The 22,218-nt window shown below is 39.4% G+C and overlaps 8 protein-coding genes across 9 annotated transcripts; 3 read left to right on the plus strand and 5 right to left on the minus strand.

Moving 5' to 3' along the window:
* Positions 1 to 209: 209 nt before the first annotated feature.
* Positions 210 to 3,990, minus strand: LOC106349335. Of its 2 annotated transcripts, none has more exons than XM_013789284.3 (14): positions 3,492 to 3,990; positions 2,720 to 2,823; positions 2,524 to 2,635; positions 2,315 to 2,440; positions 2,123 to 2,227; positions 1,941 to 2,027; positions 1,738 to 1,853; positions 1,551 to 1,652; positions 1,349 to 1,462; positions 1,193 to 1,252; positions 993 to 1,113; positions 817 to 891; positions 679 to 714; positions 210 to 553 (listed from the first exon to the last, which is right to left on the minus strand). In XM_013789284.3, the coding sequence occupies exons 2-14, from the start codon at positions 2,749 to 2,751 to the stop codon at positions 440 to 442; spliced, it is 1,200 nt and encodes a 399-aa protein (XP_013644738.2). In that variant the 5' UTR covers positions 2,752 to 2,823; positions 3,492 to 3,990; the 3' UTR covers positions 210 to 439. The 2 variants fall into 2 exon arrangements, with proteins under 2 accessions (XP_013644738.2, XP_022543625.2); XM_022687904.2 differs by lacking the exon at positions 3,492 to 3,990 and adding an exon at positions 2,912 to 3,043.
* A 349-nt stretch (positions 3,991 to 4,339) lies between these two features.
* Positions 4,340 to 6,102, minus strand: LOC106349339 (GDSL esterase/lipase At3g26430). Its single transcript, XM_048781201.1, has 5 exons — positions 5,736 to 6,102; positions 5,426 to 5,635; positions 5,163 to 5,332; positions 4,814 to 5,084; positions 4,340 to 4,730 (listed from the first exon to the last, which is right to left on the minus strand). Exons 1-5 carry the CDS (start codon positions 5,968 to 5,970, stop codon positions 4,474 to 4,476), a joined length of 1,143 nt encoding a protein of 380 aa, XP_048637158.1. The 5' UTR covers positions 5,971 to 6,102; the 3' UTR covers positions 4,340 to 4,473.
* A 747-nt stretch (positions 6,103 to 6,849) lies between these two features.
* On the minus strand, positions 6,850 to 8,786 carry LOC106349340 (glycine-rich RNA-binding protein RZ1A). The gene is made up of 4 exons (XM_013789289.3): positions 8,665 to 8,786; positions 8,208 to 8,334; positions 7,208 to 7,832; positions 6,850 to 7,118 (listed from the first exon to the last, which is right to left on the minus strand). Exons 2-3 carry the CDS (start codon positions 8,316 to 8,318, stop codon positions 7,224 to 7,226), a joined length of 720 nt encoding a protein of 239 aa, XP_013644743.1. The 5' UTR covers positions 8,319 to 8,334; positions 8,665 to 8,786; the 3' UTR covers positions 6,850 to 7,118; positions 7,208 to 7,223.
* A 168-nt stretch (positions 8,787 to 8,954) lies between these two features.
* On the plus strand, positions 8,955 to 10,955 carry LOC106349338 (tRNA (guanine(10)-N2)-methyltransferase homolog). Its single transcript, XM_013789287.3, has 6 exons — positions 8,955 to 9,209; positions 9,287 to 9,498; positions 9,580 to 9,897; positions 9,969 to 10,043; positions 10,123 to 10,197; positions 10,271 to 10,955. Exons 1-6 carry the CDS (start codon positions 9,020 to 9,022, stop codon positions 10,823 to 10,825), a joined length of 1,425 nt encoding a protein of 474 aa, XP_013644741.2. The 5' UTR covers positions 8,955 to 9,019; the 3' UTR covers positions 10,826 to 10,955.
* Positions 10,944 to 13,748, minus strand: LOC106349337 (eukaryotic translation initiation factor 4B1-like). Its single transcript, XM_013789286.3, has 3 exons — positions 12,374 to 13,748; positions 11,312 to 11,740; positions 10,944 to 11,216 (listed from the first exon to the last, which is right to left on the minus strand). The coding sequence occupies exons 1-3, from the start codon at positions 13,549 to 13,551 to the stop codon at positions 11,192 to 11,194; spliced, it is 1,632 nt and encodes a 543-aa protein (XP_013644740.2). The 5' UTR covers positions 13,552 to 13,748; the 3' UTR covers positions 10,944 to 11,191.
* A 1,316-nt stretch (positions 13,749 to 15,064) lies between these two features.
* Positions 15,065 to 18,251, minus strand: LOC106349341 (protein PECTIC ARABINOGALACTAN SYNTHESIS-RELATED). Its single transcript, XM_013789290.3, has 11 exons — positions 17,781 to 18,251; positions 17,650 to 17,700; positions 17,486 to 17,576; positions 17,333 to 17,409; positions 17,120 to 17,208; positions 16,845 to 16,964; positions 16,540 to 16,656; positions 16,296 to 16,439; positions 16,079 to 16,202; positions 15,796 to 15,987; positions 15,065 to 15,709 (listed from the first exon to the last, which is right to left on the minus strand). Exons 1-11 carry the CDS (start codon positions 18,078 to 18,080, stop codon positions 15,350 to 15,352), a joined length of 1,665 nt encoding a protein of 554 aa, XP_013644744.2. The 5' UTR covers positions 18,081 to 18,251; the 3' UTR covers positions 15,065 to 15,349.
* Positions 18,252 to 18,636: 385 nt separating this feature from the next.
* LOC106349342 lies at positions 18,637 to 19,402 on the plus strand. The gene is made up of 2 exons (XM_013789291.3): positions 18,637 to 19,010; positions 19,147 to 19,402. Exons 1-2 carry the CDS (start codon positions 18,718 to 18,720, stop codon positions 19,154 to 19,156), a joined length of 303 nt encoding a protein of 100 aa, XP_013644745.1. The 5' UTR covers positions 18,637 to 18,717; the 3' UTR covers positions 19,157 to 19,402.
* A 200-nt stretch (positions 19,403 to 19,602) lies between these two features.
* LOC106349343 (NDR1/HIN1-like protein 13) lies at positions 19,603 to 21,245 on the plus strand. The gene has a single exon (XM_048781202.1). It carries the CDS (start codon positions 19,973 to 19,975, stop codon positions 21,053 to 21,055), a length of 1,083 nt encoding a protein of 360 aa, XP_048637159.1. The 5' UTR covers positions 19,603 to 19,972; the 3' UTR covers positions 21,056 to 21,245.
* Positions 21,246 to 22,218: the final 973 nt, after the last annotated feature.

Raw genomic sequence — 22,218 nt, forward strand, 5'->3', positions numbered from 1 at the left:
CTTTCAAGTTTGATGTTACTTATGATCATCAGGGCCATTTGTACCAATATCAACAGCAAATAAAACAAAATGCAAACTCAATCAAACCTGGAAGTGGGTAACATCTTTAGTTGTTTTAAATTAATGCAGGAGATGTTATACTCTTGCAGCAGTATCACAGATTATTCATGAATAATTTTACATCAAGAAAATTTAAATTAGATATGAAATGACTCTAAAAAAAACTTTATTTGCCTATTGTTGAGACTTCAAGTGTGTTTCAAAAATAAAAGAAACAAAATATATGTAGTTCCTTTTACATAATTACATTGTGTATGTATTTGGATATGTGCTCATTATAATCATAATCCCCATATCAACAATCTAGTTTTTGAGCCTTCTTCCTGGAATGTTATCTGAACACGTTTTTCTATTCAGTCCCTCCTCTGTTTTTGGTTGTTTAATTAAGTGTAGAGTTTGAAGACGCAGGTGCAATTTCTTTCAGATACTTCTTCTCTGATCGTGCCATTCTTTTCTCAAATATTGTCCATTCCATATGACATCTTTCCCTTACCTAACCAAAACCCATATATTTATATATATATCAGTTATAATCAATAATCTTGCCAAACAACCCGATAAATCAAGACCTTATATAAGTAGACACAAGAAGATAGTCTTGAGTTTTTGAATTATTACCCCTTGGAACGCAGATTTCCCATCTTGAGAGGTTCCCTGGTCAATTTATTAAGAGATGATCTCATGTTTAAAACCATGACCAATCAAGCTGTAGTAATTAAGTATATAATGGTAAATATTTTGATCGTTTATTTTTACCTGGGCTGCTAAAGAAGGAATCTTTTGATGAATAATCCATTGAGAATCCACAACACCAATCTTCTCATGCGCAGGCTGTTATATTGTATTATATAAATATGATTTTCTTAGTTTCCAAAATGTTTTGTGAAAATATATACACACACATATGAATAATGTTACATTAGTATCTTAACCTCGACACATTTCCTTAGCGCGAAGTCAAGACCCCAACCATGAACCAAGTCATTCTGAAGCATATGCCACACGCAGCGCCAAGAATCTCTTGAGAAAACCGGAGCCATAATCTCTATAAACCTAACAAGTAACATTGTAGTAAACCATGAAGTCAAGAAAGATAAGAATATTTTAGTATGAATGAAAATGTGATCAATACCCTGCACATGGAGGTAAGTGAGGGTCCTTGCAGTGGCCTGGTGCCCCACCTTCGACTTCTCTGGTGAAATAATTTGTCAAGAACACAAACTTTTCTTAGTTTTGTCTACATTTTTTGCAATGGACTTTACATTTTTTGTAAGTATTAATTTCTTACTTGTGAACTTCGATTCCAGGTATTCTCTTTGTTATCCTCCATGTGATCTTTTTTCTTGATTCAACAGCGGGTTGCGATATTTCTAGACCGTGTTTCTTTACAATCTTGATGTACCTGCAAGACGAGTTGACTTTCTTAACATTTTCTTATTAAAATTCTTGGAGTTAATAGTAATAAATCAAAAGAAAACAAAGAGACTCACTCTTCTGCATCAAAGTTTTCAACGCCGAGGTCTTCATCCCAAAGGAATATATATTCATATGGTGCTATAATGTCAGGATGCAGAAACCTTTTAGCATACCACCTTCAAAAGTAACATATGCCAGAGAGATGTTTTTAGATGTGGGAAAATGTAGAAAGATAGTTAAGAGGAGGGAATGTTTTGTTACCACTTGGTTTGCTTAGGTACACTAACGTGTATAGCCCGTCTAGACCATTCAAATTCATCGTATTCCGAAGTTCTTCCATCGTAATGAAACAGAACAACAGTGAAGTTATCTGAGAACTGTTGAGATAGAGTCAAAGAGCTTAGTTTCTTTTTCTGCGGAAAGATAAGAAGAAAAAAAGGTAAGAGAGCAAAAGAGAGATTTACTTTCTTGATGCAAGCATCGATGTTTTTCCTCTGTTCATAAGCAACGGTAAAAGCAACAAGATACTTAGGCTTCACCTCCGGTAAATCCTACAGAAACATAAGAAAACATGATTAAGATAAGTTAAAGATTCATATGTCTATAGATCATTACAAAACCAGGACATTATATAGTAATAACGTACATCTTTAGGCAATCCCCACAATCTTCTTAAGTATAGATCTGATTCAGCTTCAACAAAACTTGGAGGCAACATCTCTGCACCTCGAGGATTTGATGGAACCCAAATCTGCATAAAATGAACCACTCTTGTAGCTCATCCACAAAACACTCAAACTCATGATCATTCATGTTAAAGTGAAGAAACAAAACTCACCTTATGAGATGATGCATCACTTGACTTAGGCCCTTTTGATGGACTCTTTCTAGATGATATCTCTTGTTTCTCAACTTCTACATATATAGTATTAACCATAGGAAGTATGCTTGATGGAAAATTCATCTGCAAGAAAATAAAGACATGTTTACCAAAATCACACCAAAACACTTGTTGTAGAGTAAAAGAAAGTAAAATGAAAAGCTTACTTTAATTAGTGACAAAGAAGGGAAAGATATGCCTAATAAAAATCCGATAACCATTCCTGCGAAAGTCGCTATTAGGAACATTATGCCACCATTTGTCTTTTTACTAATCGAGCTGCATAAAAAAAAAACAATAATATGAATCTCTTCTTTCTTCCAAATAGAACTCAATCTTTAATGTCTGGTTAAAGTCTCAGACCAGCGTAGTGAATTTTCTGTTCGGTTTGCCATGTCTTGAAACTGGTTAAGTTCACAAGAAACAATTTCTTTCAATGGAGGCTTCAGTCTCCGAAACTTTAGTATCTGTATCATGTTAAAAAAAGAAAGAGATAAAAGTAAAATAAAGGAAGCTTATCTTTAGATTCAGATCAAATTCTCAAAAACTACTGACTCTTGCATAAACAGAGTCACCGGAAAACATATTCATTTTAGACATTTAGAAAGAAAAGAAATCAAGAAAAATCTTCAAAAAGATTGAATACTCGTCAAGAACGATTTAACTCAAAAGATGAGATGGATTTCATTAAATATAATAGTATCGAGCTTTCAATCATATCAAAATTTACGTACCCGTAATCAACAAGGTAATTAAGACATAGAACAAGTTCACAAGTTTTGATCGGAAAGTAAACTGAAAGAGACAGTAATTTCTAGATTCGGACACAATACGGGAGTTAACAAGATTACAGAAAGACACGTTAACTAACTCTTTGAAACGAACATTAACTTTTTGATCAAGAAGTTTTTTAAATTTTTTTTTTTTTTTTTGCTAAATAAAAAGAATTTTCTTTAAGTTGGATAAAAAAGATTTTGAGAATTTCAACGTTTGATATAATCAATCAAATAAATTTACCAGGAGAGAAGAGTAAAAGATATTCTCAAAGTTTAATATAATCAATCAAATAAATTTACCAGGAGAGAAGAGTAAAAGATATTCTCAAAGTTTAATATAATCAATCAAATAAATTTACCAGGAGAGAAGAGTAAAAGAAAAACAATCTTAGACAGTCTTCGTGTTGTTCAGAAGAAAACTCGATGAACTGATCTGAGAGCTGTAATGAATGTTTGTTCTTCGCGGGTTTTAATAAAAACGACTCAAAAAAAAATATAAAAAGAGAAAATGGGGAAGAAGTTGTCGTCAGGTGTTACGCGGGACACGGGATTGCGTGAGAGAAGGAGTTGACTTTTAAGACCGTCGTGGAAGGAGGGTGCCTCTCACGAAGCAGCCAGACTGGACGACGGTGTAGTCAGTCCACGGCCTCTAATTAATTGTCCACGTGGTAATACGTAAGAGGATCATTTTTGAGATTCATGGGTCGTGACTCATGTGCTTAAATGGAATCAAAATTCACATTCTTGAAGAGCATTATTGCCCTTTTATGAATATACGAGGATTCTTAGGTGAAGTGGAGACGACGAAAGCATATATCGTTGATACAATTATAGGAAAGATTGGTGCGATTTGTGACCATCCTTTGGAGATAGTGGTGGAGGTGAGCAGTTTTTACTGCTGTTAAAAGAGAGAAGATGGTGAAAACGACAACAAAGCATTTGAATATTAAAGAGATAAGGTAAAAATGTGCACTCTCTCTTGAGTTTTTCAAACTAAAAGAGTGAAAAAACAGTTTTACCAAAATTTTAAGAAACTTAGCTACCATTTGTCACTTATCTAATGGTCAATCTTCTAAAAATATTAAAAGCTCATTCTTTAAAGATTTAATAAATTATTTTCTGATAATAATGTCTATATTTAACTTAGTATCTCTTACAAGTTACACATTTTTACCTAATAAACTTCCACTTCAATGCTATAAAAGTATATTAGAAAATTCAAATATAATATTATATATGTAGTTGCCATTTCATTTTCATGAGCTGATTTCGCAAATGGTACAAGCAAATTTATTTGTCCCCATTTTCAAAGGGCACTTTAGCAATATGATTGATATCTATCTATCTTGTACAGGCAAACTTGAGAGGAATAGAAGGATCTGAAAACACTCCGCTGTTTATCTGCTGAAAGATCCAACGGTTTGCCGTTTCAGTGAAATGCACGCCGTCCCAGTTAACTCTAGACGCCACGTCCTTACAAGACTTAGCAAGCACAGTCTCTTTCCCTTTCACCATATATTTAACTCCACATTTGATGAGTTTGTTGAAGTTGTACTTCCCACCATGTCCACAACAAGCAACCAGAGGATCTTTAAAACCTAAAACAAAGGAAATAAACCATTAGAACCAGTCTAAACCGAGTCTTAAGAGTCGTCACCTACGGGTTGTACGTAGTACGTACCAAGTTTCTTGGCTTGAGTGATGAGAGTAAGCTTGATAGAGTAGACATCAACATAAGTGATTGAAGCTTTAGAGAGCTCTTTTCTTAACGCAACCACTCTTCTTTTGAGCTCTGAGTTATAATACCGAGCAATCTCATTACGCGGAATTGCACAACCATGCTTATCAATCTGGGATGCCGGCACAGACCACCGGTCCAAAACATAAGGTAAACAGCCAATCGGACCTGTGTTATGTATCCAAAATCTTCTTCCTCCACTCTTATACACCTTCTACAGAAACAAAAGACAGTTACTTCAGATAAACCAAAGTTAATGTATCTAGTAAATAAGGCATATCCTTTCCCTTACACGAATGGCATTGGACAACTGATCGAGAACATCTGGAATGTAAGCCTTGATCTGATCTGTTGTCATGTTGAGTTTTAGTCCAGTGGTGAGATCGTTCTGACCAATGTCGAATGTGTACAATGCTTGTGAGAAGTACTCTTTCCTCGGAAGTAAATGCTCAAACACGCCACCTATGTTTCAACACAAAGACAAAGAACTCAAATTTTACAAAACATTCTGATAATCTTGCATACATGTTTCTTAAAGGCTGAAGCTTTGAGTACCTCGACTGCGAATGAGCTGTGAACGAGTGACGAAATCTGAGAACTGAACCAACTGAACGTCGAGAGAGATGGGGCTCGCACCGCTCTGAGAAATGGTGGTGTTTGGTGGCCGGACGGTGGATCCAGCGGTGGCGAAGTTCGCACCATGGCTGAAGTTTGAGCCGATGGAGTCTAGGAAAGCGTTTAGGTATGGCAACCCTAACTCCTCCGCTGATTTCAACAAAATGGGTAGTGAGGCAATTCAGTAAAGATTCGAACTTTATCACCGAAGATTAAAAAAAGAATGTGTGGTGAGTAGGTAAGCAAGCACCTATGAAGTCAACGATGAGTCTACCATCTGAGAAACGACCGGAAGGTGAGTGGAAGAAGGTTTGGCCATTCGGGTAAGGGGCTTGTCCGAAGGCGGCGGAGAGACCTCCTGTGTCGGAATTAGAGTCGCCGAAGTTGAAGATCGTCGGGAAAGTACATGTAGGAGAACAGAGTCGAGGATGTACGAGAAATGATGCTAATACGACAAACGTTATCAAGAACAGTTGAGTTTGCATTTTGTTTTTTCTCTTTTTGTTTCGTCTTTGCTTCTTCAGGTTAAAAAGCTAGCACTTGGCTACGTTGGATAAGGATATAAAATAGTTAAGTCATGTTTAGTACGCTAATCCCGGCAGAACTCATGTGGCCTATTAGGTCTTTGTTTATAATAAAATGGTTGAATCACAAGAGCATCTAAATTATGTATGCATACAAATTACTAAAGTGGAATCAAAGCACGTACTAAATAAGGGTGGGACACGAGCAAAGAGACTAAGCGGACGGGACGCAGAGGCACGAAGTGAAGTAGTCAACCCACAACGAATAGATAAGATGTCCATATACTAGACGAGCCAGCAACGATCATGGCTCTATTGGAGACAAGAAGAGAAGTGGAGAACCCACAAAGAATAAAGAGTTGCCCATTAACTAGACGAGCTAGCAACGATCATGGCCATTGGAGACGCGAAGAGAAGTAGAGAACCCACAACGAATAGGGAGAGATGTCCATATACTAGACGAGCACGAGCCACCAACGACCTTGAGCTACATACAGCCTACAGGAACTTCTTTACTCCGAAGAAAATATTGGATTTTACTCGAACGATGAAACTATCTGTAATTGCACAAGGATCATTCTCTCTCTTTTTTTCCCTGAAAAGTGACAGAGACTATTCGTTGCTCATGAAGGAATGTGTTTTGAGATCCACTAGCCAAGTATCAGCAACGTGTATAGTTCCCAATTCCATCACAAATTTTGGCTAAACACAAGTATCACAGATATCCTGCATCATTTACCATAATCAATAAACGATATACCACCCGAATATAACAACATTTGAATTTTACCAAATGTCGACAATTGATTTCTGTAGAGAGACCAATCGCATACCTGAGGCTTTTTGCAAATTTGTCGTTCATTAAGCATAAAGAGCACAATCTTAAATTGTCTCAAACCAACACAAGGTTCCCATACGGACCAAACATATCAAAAGGAGAGCAGCACTTTTAAGAACATAGTCGACTCTTTGAGTTTTACGGACCAAAACAGAGAAACATCTTCTTCCTTGAGGTATCCAACAAATACATTGACGAACAGACCATCCAGCGTAACTTTAACTTCGAACTTGACAAGAGAGCCGAAAGCAGAAACCTTCCACTTCTTTCGCTGCAAAATAAGATGCGCAGAATCTTCAATTTAATGATTTAACTATAATGATATTAAAGAGAAAGTTCAACAACCTAAAGCATACATACCCTTTGGAGTAGAATTTTAGTGAAAGCCTCCAGTTCTGGGGCGATCGTATGGAGCACGACTGTGCCTCTCTCCTCCAGGACCTCCACGGCTGCCACCATCCCTGCTTCGTCCTCCAGAGCGATCGCCATTGCGATCAGGTCCATAGCGATCCCTACCACCATCCCTACCATACCTATCTTCCTTAGCACCATACCTGTCATCCTTCGCACTGTACCTATCGTCCTTTGAGCTGTACCTATCATCCTTAGCACCGTACCTATCATCCTTAGCACCGTACCTATCATCCCTCGAGCTGTACCTCCCCCCACCACCTCTACCGGATTCATCAGGACACTCCCTTGCAAAATGCCCAGGCTTGCCACATTTAAAGCAATCTCCACCACCTGAACCTCGCCCACCAGATGGGCGGCTACGGTCACGGTCATACCCACGGTCACGGCTGCGGTCACCATCATGATCCCTGCCTGACCCACCCTGAAGCGGCTGAGCCTTATCAACAGTTATAGTCCGCCCATCCAAATCCATCCCATTCATCGCAGCAATAGCTTCGTCCATGGCTTTCTTCTCATCAAAGGTGATGAACCCAAAACCACGGGAACGGCCAGAGAACTTGTCAAGAACCACCTGTTATCACATACAGTGAAACCTCTATAAATTAATAAAACTGAAACTACACCAAAACTACAATTTTTTTTATTAATTTATAGAGATATTAATTTATCGATATACTAATTGAAAATTAATAAAGCTGAGACTACACCAAAACAATAATTTTTTTTTATTAATTTATAGAGATATTAATTTATCGATATACTAATTGAATCAAAAATTCAATTTGGGACTATAAAATTATATTATTTTATAAAAAAATTTAGTGTATATTAATTTATAGAGTATTAATTTTAAAGAAGTTATACTGTATAAGGTTATTATCTCTCATGAGTTCTCAGGTAACCAATGCACATAGTCACTAAAACAAGAGATCGAAAGATAGAATACCTTGGCCTCAAGGAGGTGACCATACTTCTCAAAGGCATCTCTGAGGCCACGATCAGACGTTGACCACGCAAGGCCACCAATGAAGCAGCGGTACTCCACCTCTTCTGACATCTTCTTCTACAACACACTGCCAAATTTTTGTATGAGGAAAAATAAATACGACTCCGAGAAGATCCAGCATCGTAGTGAAGGGAGAGCTAAACAAAGAAACTTAGAACAGCAGATCCTCATGAGAAGACAATGATTCACGAACCGAATCTGATCTTGTTCTCTACCGTTATAGCAAAACATCAGGATGTATTTGAAGCTAATTTCAATTGAAACAGCTTATCTAAACAGTGTGATTGTACGAAGAAGCTTGAGCAAACCATAGAAAACTCGAATCACAATAGGAAACAAAGTCAAAACAGTCGAATCAATACAAACAAAGTAAGAAATAATAACCAAGAAACCGTACCAGAGAGAGCTGAGAGAAGATGAGATCTGATCGTGATTGGCTGCTTAACCCTAATTTTCTGACAAGAGGAGAAGCAGGCTTAAACACACATACGAAGAAGCTAAAGTCCTATCGTCTTCTTATTTACTATCTCGCGGGGGTCATTTCGTCATTTCAATGTATATTAGGCCGTCTGAATAATGGGCTTATAATGGGCTTATAATGGGCTTAAAATGGGCTTATAATGGGCTTATAATGGGCTTATAATGGGCCTTTAGAGAGGGTTCTACGAGAGGTTTGAGTCGCCGTCGACGTCTTTCTCCGTCTTCGTCTTCTTCGCAGCTCTCTTAGGGTTTCAGATTTGGGGGAAAAAGCAATGTGGTTTCTATGTGTCTTCTACCACAGGCTACTAGACTTCAGAAAGCCAGAGGTGGAAGCTTTAGCCGAACTCTTCGGAGAGGATGAGTCTCTCCAATGGCGTCTTCCTGAGCATCACCATAACGATACTCCATTCCACTTCGTTCAGCTTTCGTCCGAAGAAATCGCACAGAACATCGCCAAGAGAAGTATGATTCTTTCCTTCGTTCTTTCTCACCTTTCTTCCTTTGTTTTGTTCTTTCTCAAAGAAATGGTGTTAGTGTAGGCATATTGGTGAAGGGAATGTATGAGCTTTGGGGTGAAGGAACTTGCTACGAAGAGCTTAAAGAATCCATCCAAAGCTTCCCTGATTCTCGCAAGCTCCCTTTCCTCACTTCTGATTCCACCTTTAGAATCTCTGTTGAAACTTTCGGAAAGGCTTTGACTTTCGATGAGCAGAAGGAGAGAATCCATTCACTTACTTATATCCCCTTCGAGGTCTAATTTACTTTCTTGTTTGATTCTCTTATGGTGTTTTGTTTCTTTTTAATGAACGTTTTGGTGGTTTGATTATTGCAGGGGAAGGTTAACTTGAAGAACCCAGATCACAACTTTTTTCTCATGGAGATGGATGAATCTGAAGAGAGCAATGGACTTCCACCTATTGTTCAGAGGAGAATCTTTTTTGGGAGGGAGGTTGGTTTTGCTGACAGGAAGCTGTTGCCGACTTTTCAGTTGAAGTCTCGTACTTACCTTGGCCCAACTGCTATGGACGCTGAGATGGCGTTTTTGATGGCTAATCAAGCTAATGCTGCATCTGGGAAACTTGTGTATGATCCTTTTGTTGGTACAGGGAGCATTCTTGTTTCTGCTGCACGTTTTGGTGCAATGACAATGGTTTGTTACCTCCCTTAGTTTCTTGATACCCGTACTTGGATCTGGAACTGATAGAAGGGTTATTGTTTTAGGGTGCAGATATTGATATTAGAGTAGTTCGTGATGGACGTGGTCCAGACTGTAATGTTTGGAGCAATTTCAAGCAGGTTGGTGCCGTAACTACTCCTGTTATGTTTCTTTCTTTCATTTGATATCTCGTATTCTTATATCTACTATGGTATGCAGTATGGACTACCTGCGCCAGTTGCTTTGCTTAGAATGGACAATAACGTTCCTCCTTGGCGTTCTGGCCTTAAGGAGGTAATATACTCTTTTTTTTATCACTATCTTCTCTGGGATTTTGAGTTGAGATCGCCTGTGTTCATTGGTGCAGATCTTTGATGCGATTATTTGTGATCCACCTTACGGAGTTCGAGCTGGTGGACGCAAATCCGGTGGTAGGAAAATCCTCAGAGGGACAGTGGATCCTTACACTGTTCCCGAGGACAAAAGAACCGGCCACATTCCCTCCACGGGAGCATATAGTCTAGTGGAGTGTGTTCATGATCTGCTTCACCTTGCTGCAAGAATGCTGGTGATGAAAGGCAGGCTTGTCTTTTTCTTCCCGGTTCTGAGAGACGAGTGTGGCAGTGAGGTTAAATTTCCCGAGCATCCGTGTTTCAAGTTGGTTGCTGTCTCTGAACAGATCTTGAGCTCGCGATACAGTCGTGTTCTGCTAACCATGGTGAAAGTAGAGCCTTATAGTGATGAGGTTGAAGAAGCTGCTCGTTTGATGCATTTGGAGTTTAGAGAGAATCATCTCAAGTGGTTGGAGGAGGGTAATATCCATTCCTCTGTGTTTAAACCTTCTACTGATTCTTCCCAGATTCAAACGGAGTCCAAAACCTTTAAAGATCCTAAACCTAAGTATAGAGGGAAGTATGTGTAACCGAACAGTGTAAGCGTTGAGTTTTATGTTCTTTCTGTTGTATTTTGTTTGATTTAAGGTTGACCGTTGTTCTGACTTTGTTGTGAAGATGTGTTTCCCATTTTCCAATACAAATCAATTTGCTGGCAAACAAACATGTCTTTAAAAAGTATAACAAAATAGACATTCTCTTGAGACACACGTCTTCGCTTACAAGGAAACCAAAACAAAACAACAAGGCTCTGATTCCGAAGATGAACCAACAAAAAGGAACAAAGATTAGAGTGTTTTTTCAAGGAGATGATAAATTTTTATTACTACAAATTAACGCCTGACAGGGACCACCTGTCAGAACATCTAACATTTGGCTGGTCTTCCTTTCCTTTCTTACCATCCTTCCCTAGACGACGGCCTGTCAGAACACGCGATGTCAGAAGTTCGTATAACATTGGTTACATGAAAGAAGATGAGCCTAAATATAAACATCTTTGTACCAAATATACTAACCTGTTGCTGAAGAATCCACGCTCTTTGCTTCCTTGGAAGTTTCTTCGCTGATCATCAACAGGTCTAACCCAGGCATCAACTGCTTCACGAGATCTTGGTCTCTCTGTAGACTCAAAACTCCTGGATTCATCGATTGATCCAGACCGGGAGTGGGTTCTTTCTGAGTAAGAACCGGTTCTGCCTGCACCAGACCCGGGCCTCTCAACTAGTTTCTGCCTGAACCTGACTTTGTCGTCCAGCTCACGGGTTAGTATTTCCAGAGCTTTCTCTTTGCCACGTAGAGTTTCTGGTAAATCATGGTGATTATTATTATTAGTGCCAGGTTCTTGATCAGATTGCTTGATCTCTGGAGCAATGGATTCCTTCTCGAGTTTTTTCCTTAGTTCTTCAATCTCTTCCTTTAACATCTTCTCTTCTTCTGTTTCAGGCCTGGAAAATTTTGGTTTTCACAAAACAGAGATCAATAGCCGATTCTCATCAAGCTAAAAAGGAAAAGCATCACAGAGTTCTATAACGTCAGGATCACACAAGAAGCATCTCAAAACTTTCATAGGCACAGAGAATAGCATGCATAAACCTAAGGAAAATTCAGTTCAGAGAAGAACGAAGAGAAAGAAGCGTAAGTTATCTAACAGGTTTTGGAACTCAAATCAGTTCACAAAAAGGCTGAATAAAATTGAAATTATCAAAAAGAATTCTCCATCGACGTTCATATACACCTAATAACATGTTAACAAGACAAAACCATAAAGACTCTATAACGGAAGTACAAACAAACCTTCAAACAAAAGCCACTGAAGATCCGAAACCTAAAGCATAAATGGCAAATTATTTATGTTCACTGTTCCATATCTTTTTATGTACAAAAGAATCCAACTACATAACGATGGACTTGTGACATAATATATCAAGCAGTTAAATGTCACTTCCGAATTTGTAATTTTGTCATTTAAGCATTGGTCAAGCAGAAAATCAATATTCAGATAACTGCAGCAACATAGAAATGAAACAGATCCAAAACCCTCAGCAAAAAAATATAAAAAAGTACAGATGAACAAGGACCTGTCAACTCTGCGATGCTCAAGTTCCATATCCATCTTTCGCCAATCCTTCCCTTGTTCCTCCAGCAACACTTCTCGAGGCTTCGCATCCCCAAAAGGATTCACCTTCGGTCTCGGTTTCACCACATTATTCATCCCCAAACTCTCAGACCTGTTAGACTGAGCACTGGAAGGTCTGCTCGAATGTGCGCTCGTTGGCCTGCTCGTTTGAGAACCTCCTTTCTTAGCCTCAATCTCCGAGTCAATCTTCTTCCAGTCCAAACCTTTCTCCGCTAAAACCTCCTCCCTAGGCCTAGCTGCCCCAAAGGGGCTAGGCTTACTCGTCTTAGCACCAGCTGGCGGAGTCTCACTCGCTCCTCCTGAGTCAACTTTTCGTGGCTCCAAAACCAAACGACGACGTTCCTCCTGAACACCACCAACGGCTACTCCTCTAGACCAACGGTCAGGTTCACGTCCTGAGTCACCGTAACCGGACCCAAATGTAGATGACCGAACCGGAGCTTGTCTTTTCCCAGCAGCCCAGTTATCAGTTTCGTCAGCTTTGGAGAATCCACCACCGCCATAACTGCCACCACCTCCACCACCTCCGCCGTTAAAACTACCACCGCCACCGCCTCCGAGGCCACCATAACGACCACCCTGACGCCCTTGATCAAAAGGAATCGACTTTTTCCCTTTCCCCCAATCATCAACCTCATCAGCTCTCGAAGACTGCGGAAACTCCGAAACCCTAGGCGAACCTCCTCTCCTATCATCATCAAACCCACCACCATACGGTCTCCTTCCCCCACCACCACCACCACCCCAAGAGCCTTCAGAATCATTCCGATCTCTCCCCATCCCACCAGAACGACCTCCGTAAGAAGAGAACCCCCCGCCTAACCGTCCAGGCTGCATCTCGTCCTCCGAGCGCTGCCTAGGACCAGTAGGCAGCTGAAGAATCTCTTGCTGCGTCAACCCAACGGAGTTTCTACCCGCAGGCGCCGCGTAAGCACCAAACTCAGAGAGAGTCATCTTCTTCTTCTTCTTAGACTTAACATTGCTCGCTGCCTCCTTCAAGCTCGGAAAACTCTGCACATCCGCCGCGGTTGCCGAAGCTTCCGCCGCCTGCTCTTCATCTGCCTTCTCCGCTTCGTCCGCCCACGCCCCGATTCCAATCCCTCCCCAAGGCTTCGACATATCTGAAATTTTTTTTCTCAGATCTGAAAAGTTGCTTTGCTTTGTGTGAAACAGAGAGATCTAATTCGCGAAATTGAAATCGGAAAGATCTAGGGTTCCGATGAAAGCTTTGATCTACAGAAGGAAGAAACCGTTCGGGAGATTATTCCTTTTGCGTGAAGATGAAAACTTTAATTTTCTGAGGAGAAAATTGTAAAGAAAATGGTATTTATTCCTCCTTTGCATGCTTCTGAACGAAGGAGAGATGGATGGGAAAATCGAGAGTCACGCGTTGGAAAAGCGCGTGAGGAAGACGTACCACTTAAAAACGAGAGCTTGAAGGAAGTTACGGCTTGAGTGTGTGGTCACGCTACGTTTTTAAAGTAAGTGACGGTTGACTGTACGAAATGAACGGTCAGGAATGTATCATCTATTAACTCATTTTAACCAACTTTTTAAACAATTGTAATGACATAATTATTACGGCCAATTAGTTAGGTGATTAATTAGGCATGTGGGCTATGATTTCTTATATTCACACATTTCTATCAAATTTTCTTCTTCTTCTAAATAACAGTTTTACATTTAAAAACAGAAAGCTACTATTTCATAAGAAAAAATTCCAAAAGTTCTAATCATTTCCTATCCTAGATAATTGATATTGTATGTTGCTTTCTGGTTATTATTATGAGCAGTGTTATTGAAGCATAGATCATATTATATAATATGAACTCTATTTTCATTAGCCTAAAGATGAGAAGGGACATTGAGTCGATACGTACTGTATCACTATATCATTAGGAATTTATGTTGATCTGACAGTAATGCATGGCTACAGTGGAAAACGAACAGAGCAAGACCATGATCCATGAGATTCGACTTGAATCAATACTGAATCTTTAGTTGGTCCGAAATCTTTGCCGCTTCATAGGTCGTGGCTCTTACACGAACCTCCATCAAGATTCTTATTGTTCTAAAAGCCTTGGCAGTGTCTTTTTTTATCTTTGCTGATATTAGTGCTGTTCGTTTCATTGACGCGGGTTCCTGCGGCTGCGGCTGCGGCTGAGTCTGCGGCTGCGGCTGCGACCATTCGTTTGATTGTTGTCTCTTCTTCCCGTAGCAATTCAAGAAGGAACATCATTTGGAGTTAGTTTCGGCTGCATAAGATTAGTAACAAACTAACAATCAACCCAACCATAGGGAAGTGGTCTAGTGGTTGACGGATTTTTGGGAGATCCGAGTCCGAAACAATCTCACGACATTGAACTTTTATGGTTATCGGATATGTGATCATATTTTGAAACCTGTTTAAATATTTGAAGAGAAGATCTATCTGTATACTGCACTTCCCTATGAAGATAGTGTAGGTCTTTTCTAGATCGGAGATACACATGTTTTGTTTTTTTTTAAAGAATAGTAACAATGGGAATGTAACGCTGAAGAAAGAGAGATCTCGTGGGTCTCCCAAGGAATGTGTTCAGTTCTCATTTGGGAGGGAGACCAATGTGTTCTCTTGTTCCTCTGCAAAGTCATCTTCTTTCATATTTGTATATCTCAAATCGGAGTTTCAAACCAACGTTTAAACATGACTCAAAGCTCAAACTATCTTTGTAACTTTTTTTCTTCACTAGCAGCTTTACATAATATCAAATGATTACAAAGACAAGGCCTTAAAGGGTTAAAAATAAGGGAAAAAGAAGAAAACAAACTACCAAATCTCTAGTCTCGTGCTCCTCAGACAAAATCCAGACCAAACTCTATCTCCTCTTCTTTCTTTATCTTAAAACCAATCAGCTCACAATGCTAAACAAAAGCATCATCAAGCTTTACACATACATGGAGTGAGAGGATTCTCCCAAAGATCGTAGTTAGGGAAAGTTTCTTCAGGCAAACCAGTACGTGTTTGATGGGTTACAACTACATCTTCCACAAACGTCGCCCATCCCATGTAAGGATCCCCAAACGATTTGGACATCAACCCTTTATCCGGTTTGATTGATTTCTGTCGATGACCCATATATCTCCTCGCTCCAATGATCAGTTTTGCAAAGTTTCCACCGTGTGTCATCACAAACACATCTGACTTCAAACACACCAAGAAATCTAGAGCAGCCAGGCTTGTTACGTGCTTTCTAAAGCTTGCTAGTTCCTCTTTCCCTGCTAAATCCTCCTTCGTTACCTGTTTAACAAAAAAGGAAGATTGTGTGAGAGAGAGAGACTAAGCCTGCTGAGTGGGTTTGATGAGATAGGGTTCGGTGTTCTTACCAAATTTGGGAACATGTTTCTTAATGGAGCCATACGGTTTTGGCCGCCATAGACTTGACCAGATGCTACATAGATTTGTGTTTCTTTTGGATAACCCATTGCACGTAGGATCACAGCAACTTCTCCTGGCTCAAGAGGGCATCGTCCTTCTTTGCGCTTCTGCAAGGCGAGCTGCCAGAGATGAGAACCATTCTGCAATACATGTCAAGCATATTCGTTAAGCCAGCGGTTGAGGATGTTTAGGCACCAAATACGAGTAATGAACCACTTTTAAAAACGTTACCTTGAAGCGCCGAGGCCATTCCTTTTGTCTGTACTCTGCCATTCTAGCTTTCTCTTCCCTTGTTCCCACAAAATCACAAAACGATAAACCAACCATTCCTTTCTCGAATCTAAGATGAAGAGCCCTACAGAAGAGAGAAAATATATGATCTTGAGTCAAAAAGATGCTTAAAAGTCCCAAGTTAAAACAAAGTTTCTAGATGTCTGATATCTCATACATATAGGGATTTGGATTTCCAGTACGGTTTCTCATTCTAGAAACAAGTGAATCAGCCATCTGCTCTATCTCTGGGAGAAATTTCAGGGCGTGATAGTTTACACGGCATCGTAACCTGTTGATTTCTTGAGGTACATTGTCGTACCTGCAAATTTTACAGCACCACAAGGATAATATCATTCATCTGTGTAGACAAAAATTTCCAAAAGTCTGAGACCTTAACTAGAGGATATAGATTATAGTACCCAAGTCGATCTACAAAAGGCTTCAAGGCCATTATTTTCTTCTCCTTTATTCGCGGCAAAACATTGTCTATATAGAACTGAGCCGCTGCATATTTGGGAATGTTTTTGACTGTTCTTCTGCAGAAGACAAGTAGAAAACTCGGTCAAAGTCTTATCTAATTTAAAATGTATTGATTCATTTTAAACCAGATATACACAAAAGGAGGACCAGATGACGCCATAAATCCACAAGCTCACTTTTGAAATCTTCAAACAAGTAATGTTATAATCAACAAATAGATAAAGAGTTGAAAAAAAAAGTAAACCTTATACTAGAGAATAACTCTGCTTTATCAGTGAACCAGTCAGGTATATCTCTAACGATTCGGACGTCATCCTTCAAGTAATCAATGAAATGATCTACATCAAAAATATCTTCAAATTTCCTGCAAAAGAAAGCTTACAGATTCAGTAAACTTTAAAGAAAACAGAGAGAGTACCTGACTCGATCATCAATGTGCTTGCATAAATAATCATAATTAGAATACAAAGTAGCAGCAGTAAGTAGAAACTTCAAAAAGTAATATCTGAATAAGCTTACGTCTGGTCTTTCCAAATTTGATCCTGCTTAAGTACTGGCAGGATAAGAGTTGCATTCATAATCTTGGCAACAGCTACTGCATTACAGATCTGGAGGAAAAGGGCACAACTCAATGAAAAAGAAAAAGAAAAGAAAACGCAGCCATTTGCTTTTTGAATCCAAGACAAAGCGGCGGAAAGAGGAAAAGGAGATAAAAGCATGAAAGATACATACAGCAATGCGCTGCTGATTCAAACCACCCTCAGCATGAATGAATACATATCCATTTGTTTCATTCTCAGGAAGAAGATCTGAAAAATAAAGTTAAAAGAACTGAACTTTCTCAAAAAGACAGATCAAGCGCAGATCCCAATCTCATCTTAATACCTGAGACTCCACCAATCCGCCGCTCAGCGCAAGGCTTCCAAGAAGTAGTTGCAGACAAAGGATTCTCCCATGGAGAAGGCGACTCTTTTACCTACAAACGCAAACAAATACACAACAATTCAATCTAATGGATACAAAACACACACCAAAGTTGATACACTTACATGAGGACAGTTCAGCACAATCCCATCTTTCTTACACAAGTAAGGCGCATTCTGCAGACAATCAACATAGAGATAAGTGTTTATAAAGCACGAATCTTTCAGAGTGAAGATCTCGATTCGTAGAGACTTACCAAGTGATTAACGATCCCGTAAACGGAGATCAAGCTCACGACGGCGAGAATCAATATCAAAAGAAGCGAAATCTTATTCTTCTGGGGCGAAACCCTAAGATCGTCGCCGAGGAAAGGAAGCAGCGAGTGGAACCCAGATACTGACCAGATCGGACGGTGACGAGGGCGCCCGTCTTCGTCGTCTCCGCCGTTGGGTGAGTGATCGTGCACGTGAGGCGAAGACGAGTCCTCGTCTCCGACGCGTAGCGGAGAGGAAGAAGATCGGCTCCCGGCGGAGCTCGAGTGCCGCAACTCCGCCATTGCTCGCCGAGGGCTGAAAGTCGCCAGCTTTACTTATCGATTCCCTCTCGCAATCTCAGTGGATAGCTAACAGTTTTATTCAGTTTAGACGATGAAATGGTGAGGAAGAAAGAAGCTTGGAGAGACTCTCAAACACTATACAGATGTGAGAAAAACTGAGAATAAAGAAAGCTTTTCTGAAAGACTTCTTTGTTGTTCACTTCATAGTCAACACTCTCTAGATCATCCAGAGGGTTAGGTAGTTTCATATTTATACACACATCCCCATATTGTATTATAATTACATAAACATCCTTACGTTCTCTGATTTGTCTCATTTCCTCCTTCATAGTCAAGACGCTCTAGTTCAAACAGAGGGTTAGGTTATTTTATATTTATAAACACATCCCCACAGTTTATTATAATTACGTATCTATCCCTTAACTCTCTGATTTGTCTCATTTCCCCCTTCGCTAGTTCACACTACCAAACTCAGAGTGTTTGAGTATTTTGTATTTACAAAATAGATCCCTATAATTTAATATAACAACATAACCACCCCTAAATTCTCTGATTTGTCTCATTTCCTCCATCGCTAAACCCTTTCTTTAACCTAGTCGTCGTTCACTCTCCAATCATCACTCAGTTCTCGGGGAAGATGAACACGATAGCGAAGCGAGTTACGGGACTAGTGACTCGGTCGAGTCACAGCCAGCTGCAGCAGGAGAGAGGGATAAGGGTGAAGGTGTTCTCGGGGGATCTAGACAAGGCCCTGACGATACTGCAGAGGAAGATGCAGTCGAGCGGGATGGAGAGGCTGATCAAAGCGCAGCAGACGCATCACATCAAGAACTCGGAGAAGAAGGTTCTTGCTAGGAAGAATCTTGAACGCAAGATCAAATCCATTGACTTTGCTCGCAAACTCCAGTCCATCCTCATCAAGAAAGTCAGGTATAATCATCATCTACTCACACTTGCTCTCTCTTGAACATACACTGTAGGAATCTTCTCTTTGATCATTGTTGCTATAATAGGATTCAACATATTTGTACTGTGTAATTGTTTCTCTCATTTTCTTTCTTTGCAGAGGTTTATGAGAGCTGAGCCGAAACGACGGTGTTGCTATAACCATTCATCATCTTTCTTTACATTACATTTTCAGGGAATGGATCTTGATCAGTCCTAGTATCTGTGATATATATCAACAGTTGTGATCCAGATTCTTTTATTTTTCACTTTGAACTTTTTAATGAATGAAATCATTTTGGAATTGTTATAATCTTGGATAACTGTTAGTTGTTTATTCTATGAATAATCAACTTCAGATTGATGGAGTACATTTACTCTCGAAGTTTGTTTATGGATCTTACATTTAGTTCATGATAGGACACTGTGCCCTGCTTATCTGCGCCTTGTAATGAAAGCGAGCCTCTCTACCTGTAATGTTTTTTCTGTTCCAGTCATTATTTTTGCCGTACATTGTAGTGGAAAACTCATTGAGGAGGGTAGGTAACAACATCTCCTTTTTAAAAGTTCTTAACCATTTCTCTCGTGGAGAAAAAAAAAATTGGCTTGAGTAATGTACAATGAACTTATAAAGCTAGAAAGAAAGAGAGACTGTTTGATAGATTATCTTTCTTTTTGTTTACTTCAAAGGACAAGGAATCTACAAAAAGATTACTTGCTTCGATGTATAACTTTCAATTATTTATGTCTTGGGAGAGATTATCTCACACAACAAGCATCCTTACTTGAACTTGTCACCAAGTTATCCTCCTCTTCCTCTCTATCTCACATTTAGAAATTGTTTAACAGTTGAAACCTCCCTCTCTTACACTCCTCTCATGCTTTCATCTTCAGCTCTTCTTTAACTCAAACTCTTCTTTTGATGCTTTCTTAGCTTCTTCCTCTAAATGTCTCATCACCATCACTATGAAACCAACCCTCATTTCGCGCGCCTTCCATCTCAGAATCAACACGTCAAAGGTGGTGGTGCCTCTACCTCACAAACACCCCCACATCAAACCTCAAAATCTCACCCCAAAACTGCACCAGGAATCCAAATCAAGCCTCGTGATCGCCACGGTAAACGACCAGTCCAAGAACCTCCTCATTCCGTGATACCTGTACCACTAAGACCAGAAGAGAGACTACCACCACGGGAAACTCCAAACTCTTCCAAAATACCAGTACTATCAAGCCCTGAAGAGAAACGACCACCACGGAAAAACCCAAACTCTGCTAAAAGACCGTTACTATTAAGCCCTGAAGGTCATCAACGATCTCCACCACCACAACAACCACAAGCACCACGCGGTTACGCAACATCATTACCTCCAATAGCCAAACCAACTCCATGGAGAAACGCTCCAACACCATCACCGCATCGCCGTGGTGGCCACCGGACGCCACCACCTTCAAGAGACCAAACAAACACAGCCACATGGTCAGCTGCATTCTGCTGTGCCATCTTCTGGATCATTCTTATCCTCAGCGGTCTAGTCGTCCTAATCGTCTACCTAGTGTACCGTCCACGCTCTCCTCACATCGACATCTCAGCCGCTAACTTAAACGCCGCTTATCTCGACATGGGGTTTCTTCTAAACGGAGACCTAACCATGTTAGCAAACTTCACAAACCCAAACAAGAAAAGCAGTGTAGAGTTCAGCTCTTTGACGTTCGAGCTTTACTACTACAACACTCTTATAGCGTCTCAGTACGTTGAGCCTTTTAAGGTTCCTAAGAAAATGTCCATGTTTGCGAATGTTCATCTCGTGAGTAGTCAAGTTCAGCTCGAGCCAACGCAGAGCCGGGAGCTGCAGCGTCAGATTGAAACCGGTCCGGTTTTGTTGAACGTGAGAGGAACGTTTCATGCACGTTCGAACTTAGGGGCGTTGTTTAGGTACTCTTATTGGTTGCATACTCATTGCAGCTTTTCTTTGAATAGTCCTCCTTCAGGAGCTATGCGTGCTAGAAGATGCAGTACCAAACGCTAACGTATTTGCTATTTTCTTTTGCTCTATTTTTTTTCGACACATTCGGAAAATAATTGATTTTCTGTACTCATTGATAACTCTTATCAGATTTGTTTAAATATTTGATTTTATGTGCGTTACTAATTTTTACAAAGTATAGAATTAATGTTCTAAACTTAGAATGCTCTATTAAGACTTTCTTTTTAAACTTTATTAATGTTTCAAGAAAGAGATGAATAATACCAAATCTTTTGCTTGTAATTTTAACTTGCTCTTAATCTTTGACTTGTAATAGTAATTTACTTGCATAATAAACACCAAAAAGTTGTGTGAGATTCTTGTCCACTAAAGCACCAAAAACATATATTAATAATTTTCCCTTCATAGTTGAGAGTTGTGACATCAATCAACTACGTAGATCTGTAAATTAAGACTACATTTTAGATATGAATCATTCCCACTGGACGAATACTATATAAATATTTAAAATTTTGAAATATTTTCAAGAAAATGATTTGAAAATTTTCCCCAATAATCATGGTTTCGTGTTTCTTTTGCATTGCGAATGATGTACTTAGGTGTGGACCAAATATATATTTTTGGGTTCTCAGAGTATTCTAACCCATTGTTATTTCCATTTTTATAATAGCATTTAAAGGTAAAATTGCTCTAACACACCTCTATTTCTTTTTCTATAATAGAAATTTCTATTTTTTTTTCCTCTATTTATAGATAAAAAATAGCATTTCTCTATTTTTTACTCTACGTTTAGAGATTACTATTTTAGAGAAATACATTAAATCATATCTCACCTTTATTATAGAGTTCTTCTATTTTAAAGGTAAAAATAGCAAAATACATGTCTAAATTTATCAAGCCAACTTTGGATCAGCCGAACAAACATGGATCCACCGGATTGATCTTGTACGGTGCATTCAATTCTATTTCACTTACATTTTTTTGTCATGTTTGCAAAGTGATGAACGAGGTAGGTAAAGTCTCTACCAGTCTAGCGGATTTGGCTATATGGAGTTCCGAGCCTTTTAGTACCACTTTTTTCATAGGTGCATAGTGTAATTAAGCATGGGAATAAGATCCGTAAACTGAAATCCGAAGAACCTGATCCAAACCCAATCGAAAATGTAAAAAATATTCGAATGAATCTTGTAGTGTGTTACAAAAAA

Source organism: Brassica napus, chromosome A6 (assembly GCF_020379485.1).
Source record: "Brassica napus cultivar Da-Ae chromosome A6, Da-Ae, whole genome shotgun sequence".
In the NCBI taxonomy this organism is placed as follows: Eukaryota; Viridiplantae; Streptophyta; class Magnoliopsida; order Brassicales; family Brassicaceae; genus Brassica; species Brassica napus.

What these genes read in the sequence shown, in the direction of transcription:
- LOC106349343 (XM_048781202.1), top strand. Translation starts at nt 19,973, where the DNA reads ATGTCTCATCACCATCACTATGAAACCAACCCTCATTTCGCGCGCCTT.
- LOC106349335 (XM_022687904.2), bottom strand. Translation starts at nt 2,956, where the DNA reads ATGTCTAAAATGAATATGTTTTCCGGTGACTCTGTTTATGCAAGA. An exon ending in TCGATGCTTGCATCAAGAAA is followed by an intron (nt 1,854 to 1,940) that starts GTAAATCTCTCT and finishes CTATCTCAACAG; the next exon opens with TTCTCAGATAACTTCACTGT. An exon ending in CGCTAAGGAAATGTGTCGAG is followed by an intron (nt 892 to 992) that starts GTTAAGATACTA and finishes ACAATATAACAG; the next exon opens with CCTGCGCATGAGAAGATTGG.
- LOC106349339 (XM_048781201.1), bottom strand. Translation starts at nt 5,970, where the DNA reads ATGCAAACTCAACTGTTCTTGATAACGTTTGTCGTATTAGCATCATTT. An exon ending in AGTTGTCCAATGCCATTCGT is followed by an intron (nt 5,085 to 5,162) that starts GTAAGGGAAAGG and finishes TTGTTTCTGTAG; the next exon opens with AAGGTGTATAAGAGTGGAGG. An exon ending in CACTCAAGCCAAGAAACTTG is followed by an intron (nt 4,731 to 4,813) that starts GTACGTACTACG and finishes CCTTTGTTTTAG; the next exon opens with GTTTTAAAGATCCTCTGGTT.
- LOC106349341 (XM_013789290.3), bottom strand. Translation starts at nt 18,080, where the DNA reads ATGGCGGAGTTGCGGCACTCGAGCTCCGCCGGGAGCCGATCTTCTTCC. An exon ending in TGAATCAGCAGCGCATTGCT is followed by an intron (nt 17,209 to 17,332) that starts GTATGTATCTTT and finishes CTTTTCCTCCAG; the next exon opens with ATCTGTAATGCAGTAGCTGT. An exon ending in GAGTTATTCTCTAGTATAAG is followed by an intron (nt 16,657 to 16,844) that starts GTTTACTTTTTT and finishes TGTCTTCTGCAG; the next exon opens with AAGAACAGTCAAAAACATTC.
- LOC106349340 (XM_013789289.3), bottom strand. Translation starts at nt 8,318, where the DNA reads ATGTCAGAAGAGGTGGAGTACCGCTGCTTCATTGGTGGCCTTGCGTGG. An exon ending in GTCACCTCCTTGAGGCCAAG is followed by an intron (nt 7,833 to 8,207) that starts GTATTCTATCTT and finishes ATGTGATAACAG; the next exon opens with GTGGTTCTTGACAAGTTCTC.
- LOC106349337 (XM_013789286.3), bottom strand. Translation starts at nt 13,551, where the DNA reads ATGTCGAAGCCTTGGGGAGGGATTGGAATCGGGGCGTGGGCGGACGAA. An exon ending in GAGCATCGCAGAGTTGACAG is followed by an intron (nt 11,741 to 12,373) that starts GTCCTTGTTCAT and finishes AAAATTTTCCAG; the next exon opens with GCCTGAAACAGAAGAAGAGA. An exon ending in CGTGGATTCTTCAGCAACAG is followed by an intron (nt 11,217 to 11,311) that starts GTTAGTATATTT and finishes GTGTTCTGACAG; the next exon opens with GCCGTCGTCTAGGGAAGGAT.
- LOC106349342 (XM_013789291.3), top strand. Translation starts at nt 18,718, where the DNA reads ATGAACACGATAGCGAAGCGAGTTACGGGACTAGTGACTCGGTCGAGT.
- LOC106349338 (XM_013789287.3), top strand. Translation starts at nt 9,020, where the DNA reads ATGTGGTTTCTATGTGTCTTCTACCACAGGCTACTAGACTTCAGAAAG. An exon ending in TTTGGAGCAATTTCAAGCAG is followed by an intron (nt 10,044 to 10,122) that starts GTTGGTGCCGTA and finishes TATGGTATGCAG; the next exon opens with TATGGACTACCTGCGCCAGT. An exon ending in GGCGTTCTGGCCTTAAGGAG is followed by an intron (nt 10,198 to 10,270) that starts GTAATATACTCT and finishes TCATTGGTGCAG; the next exon opens with ATCTTTGATGCGATTATTTG.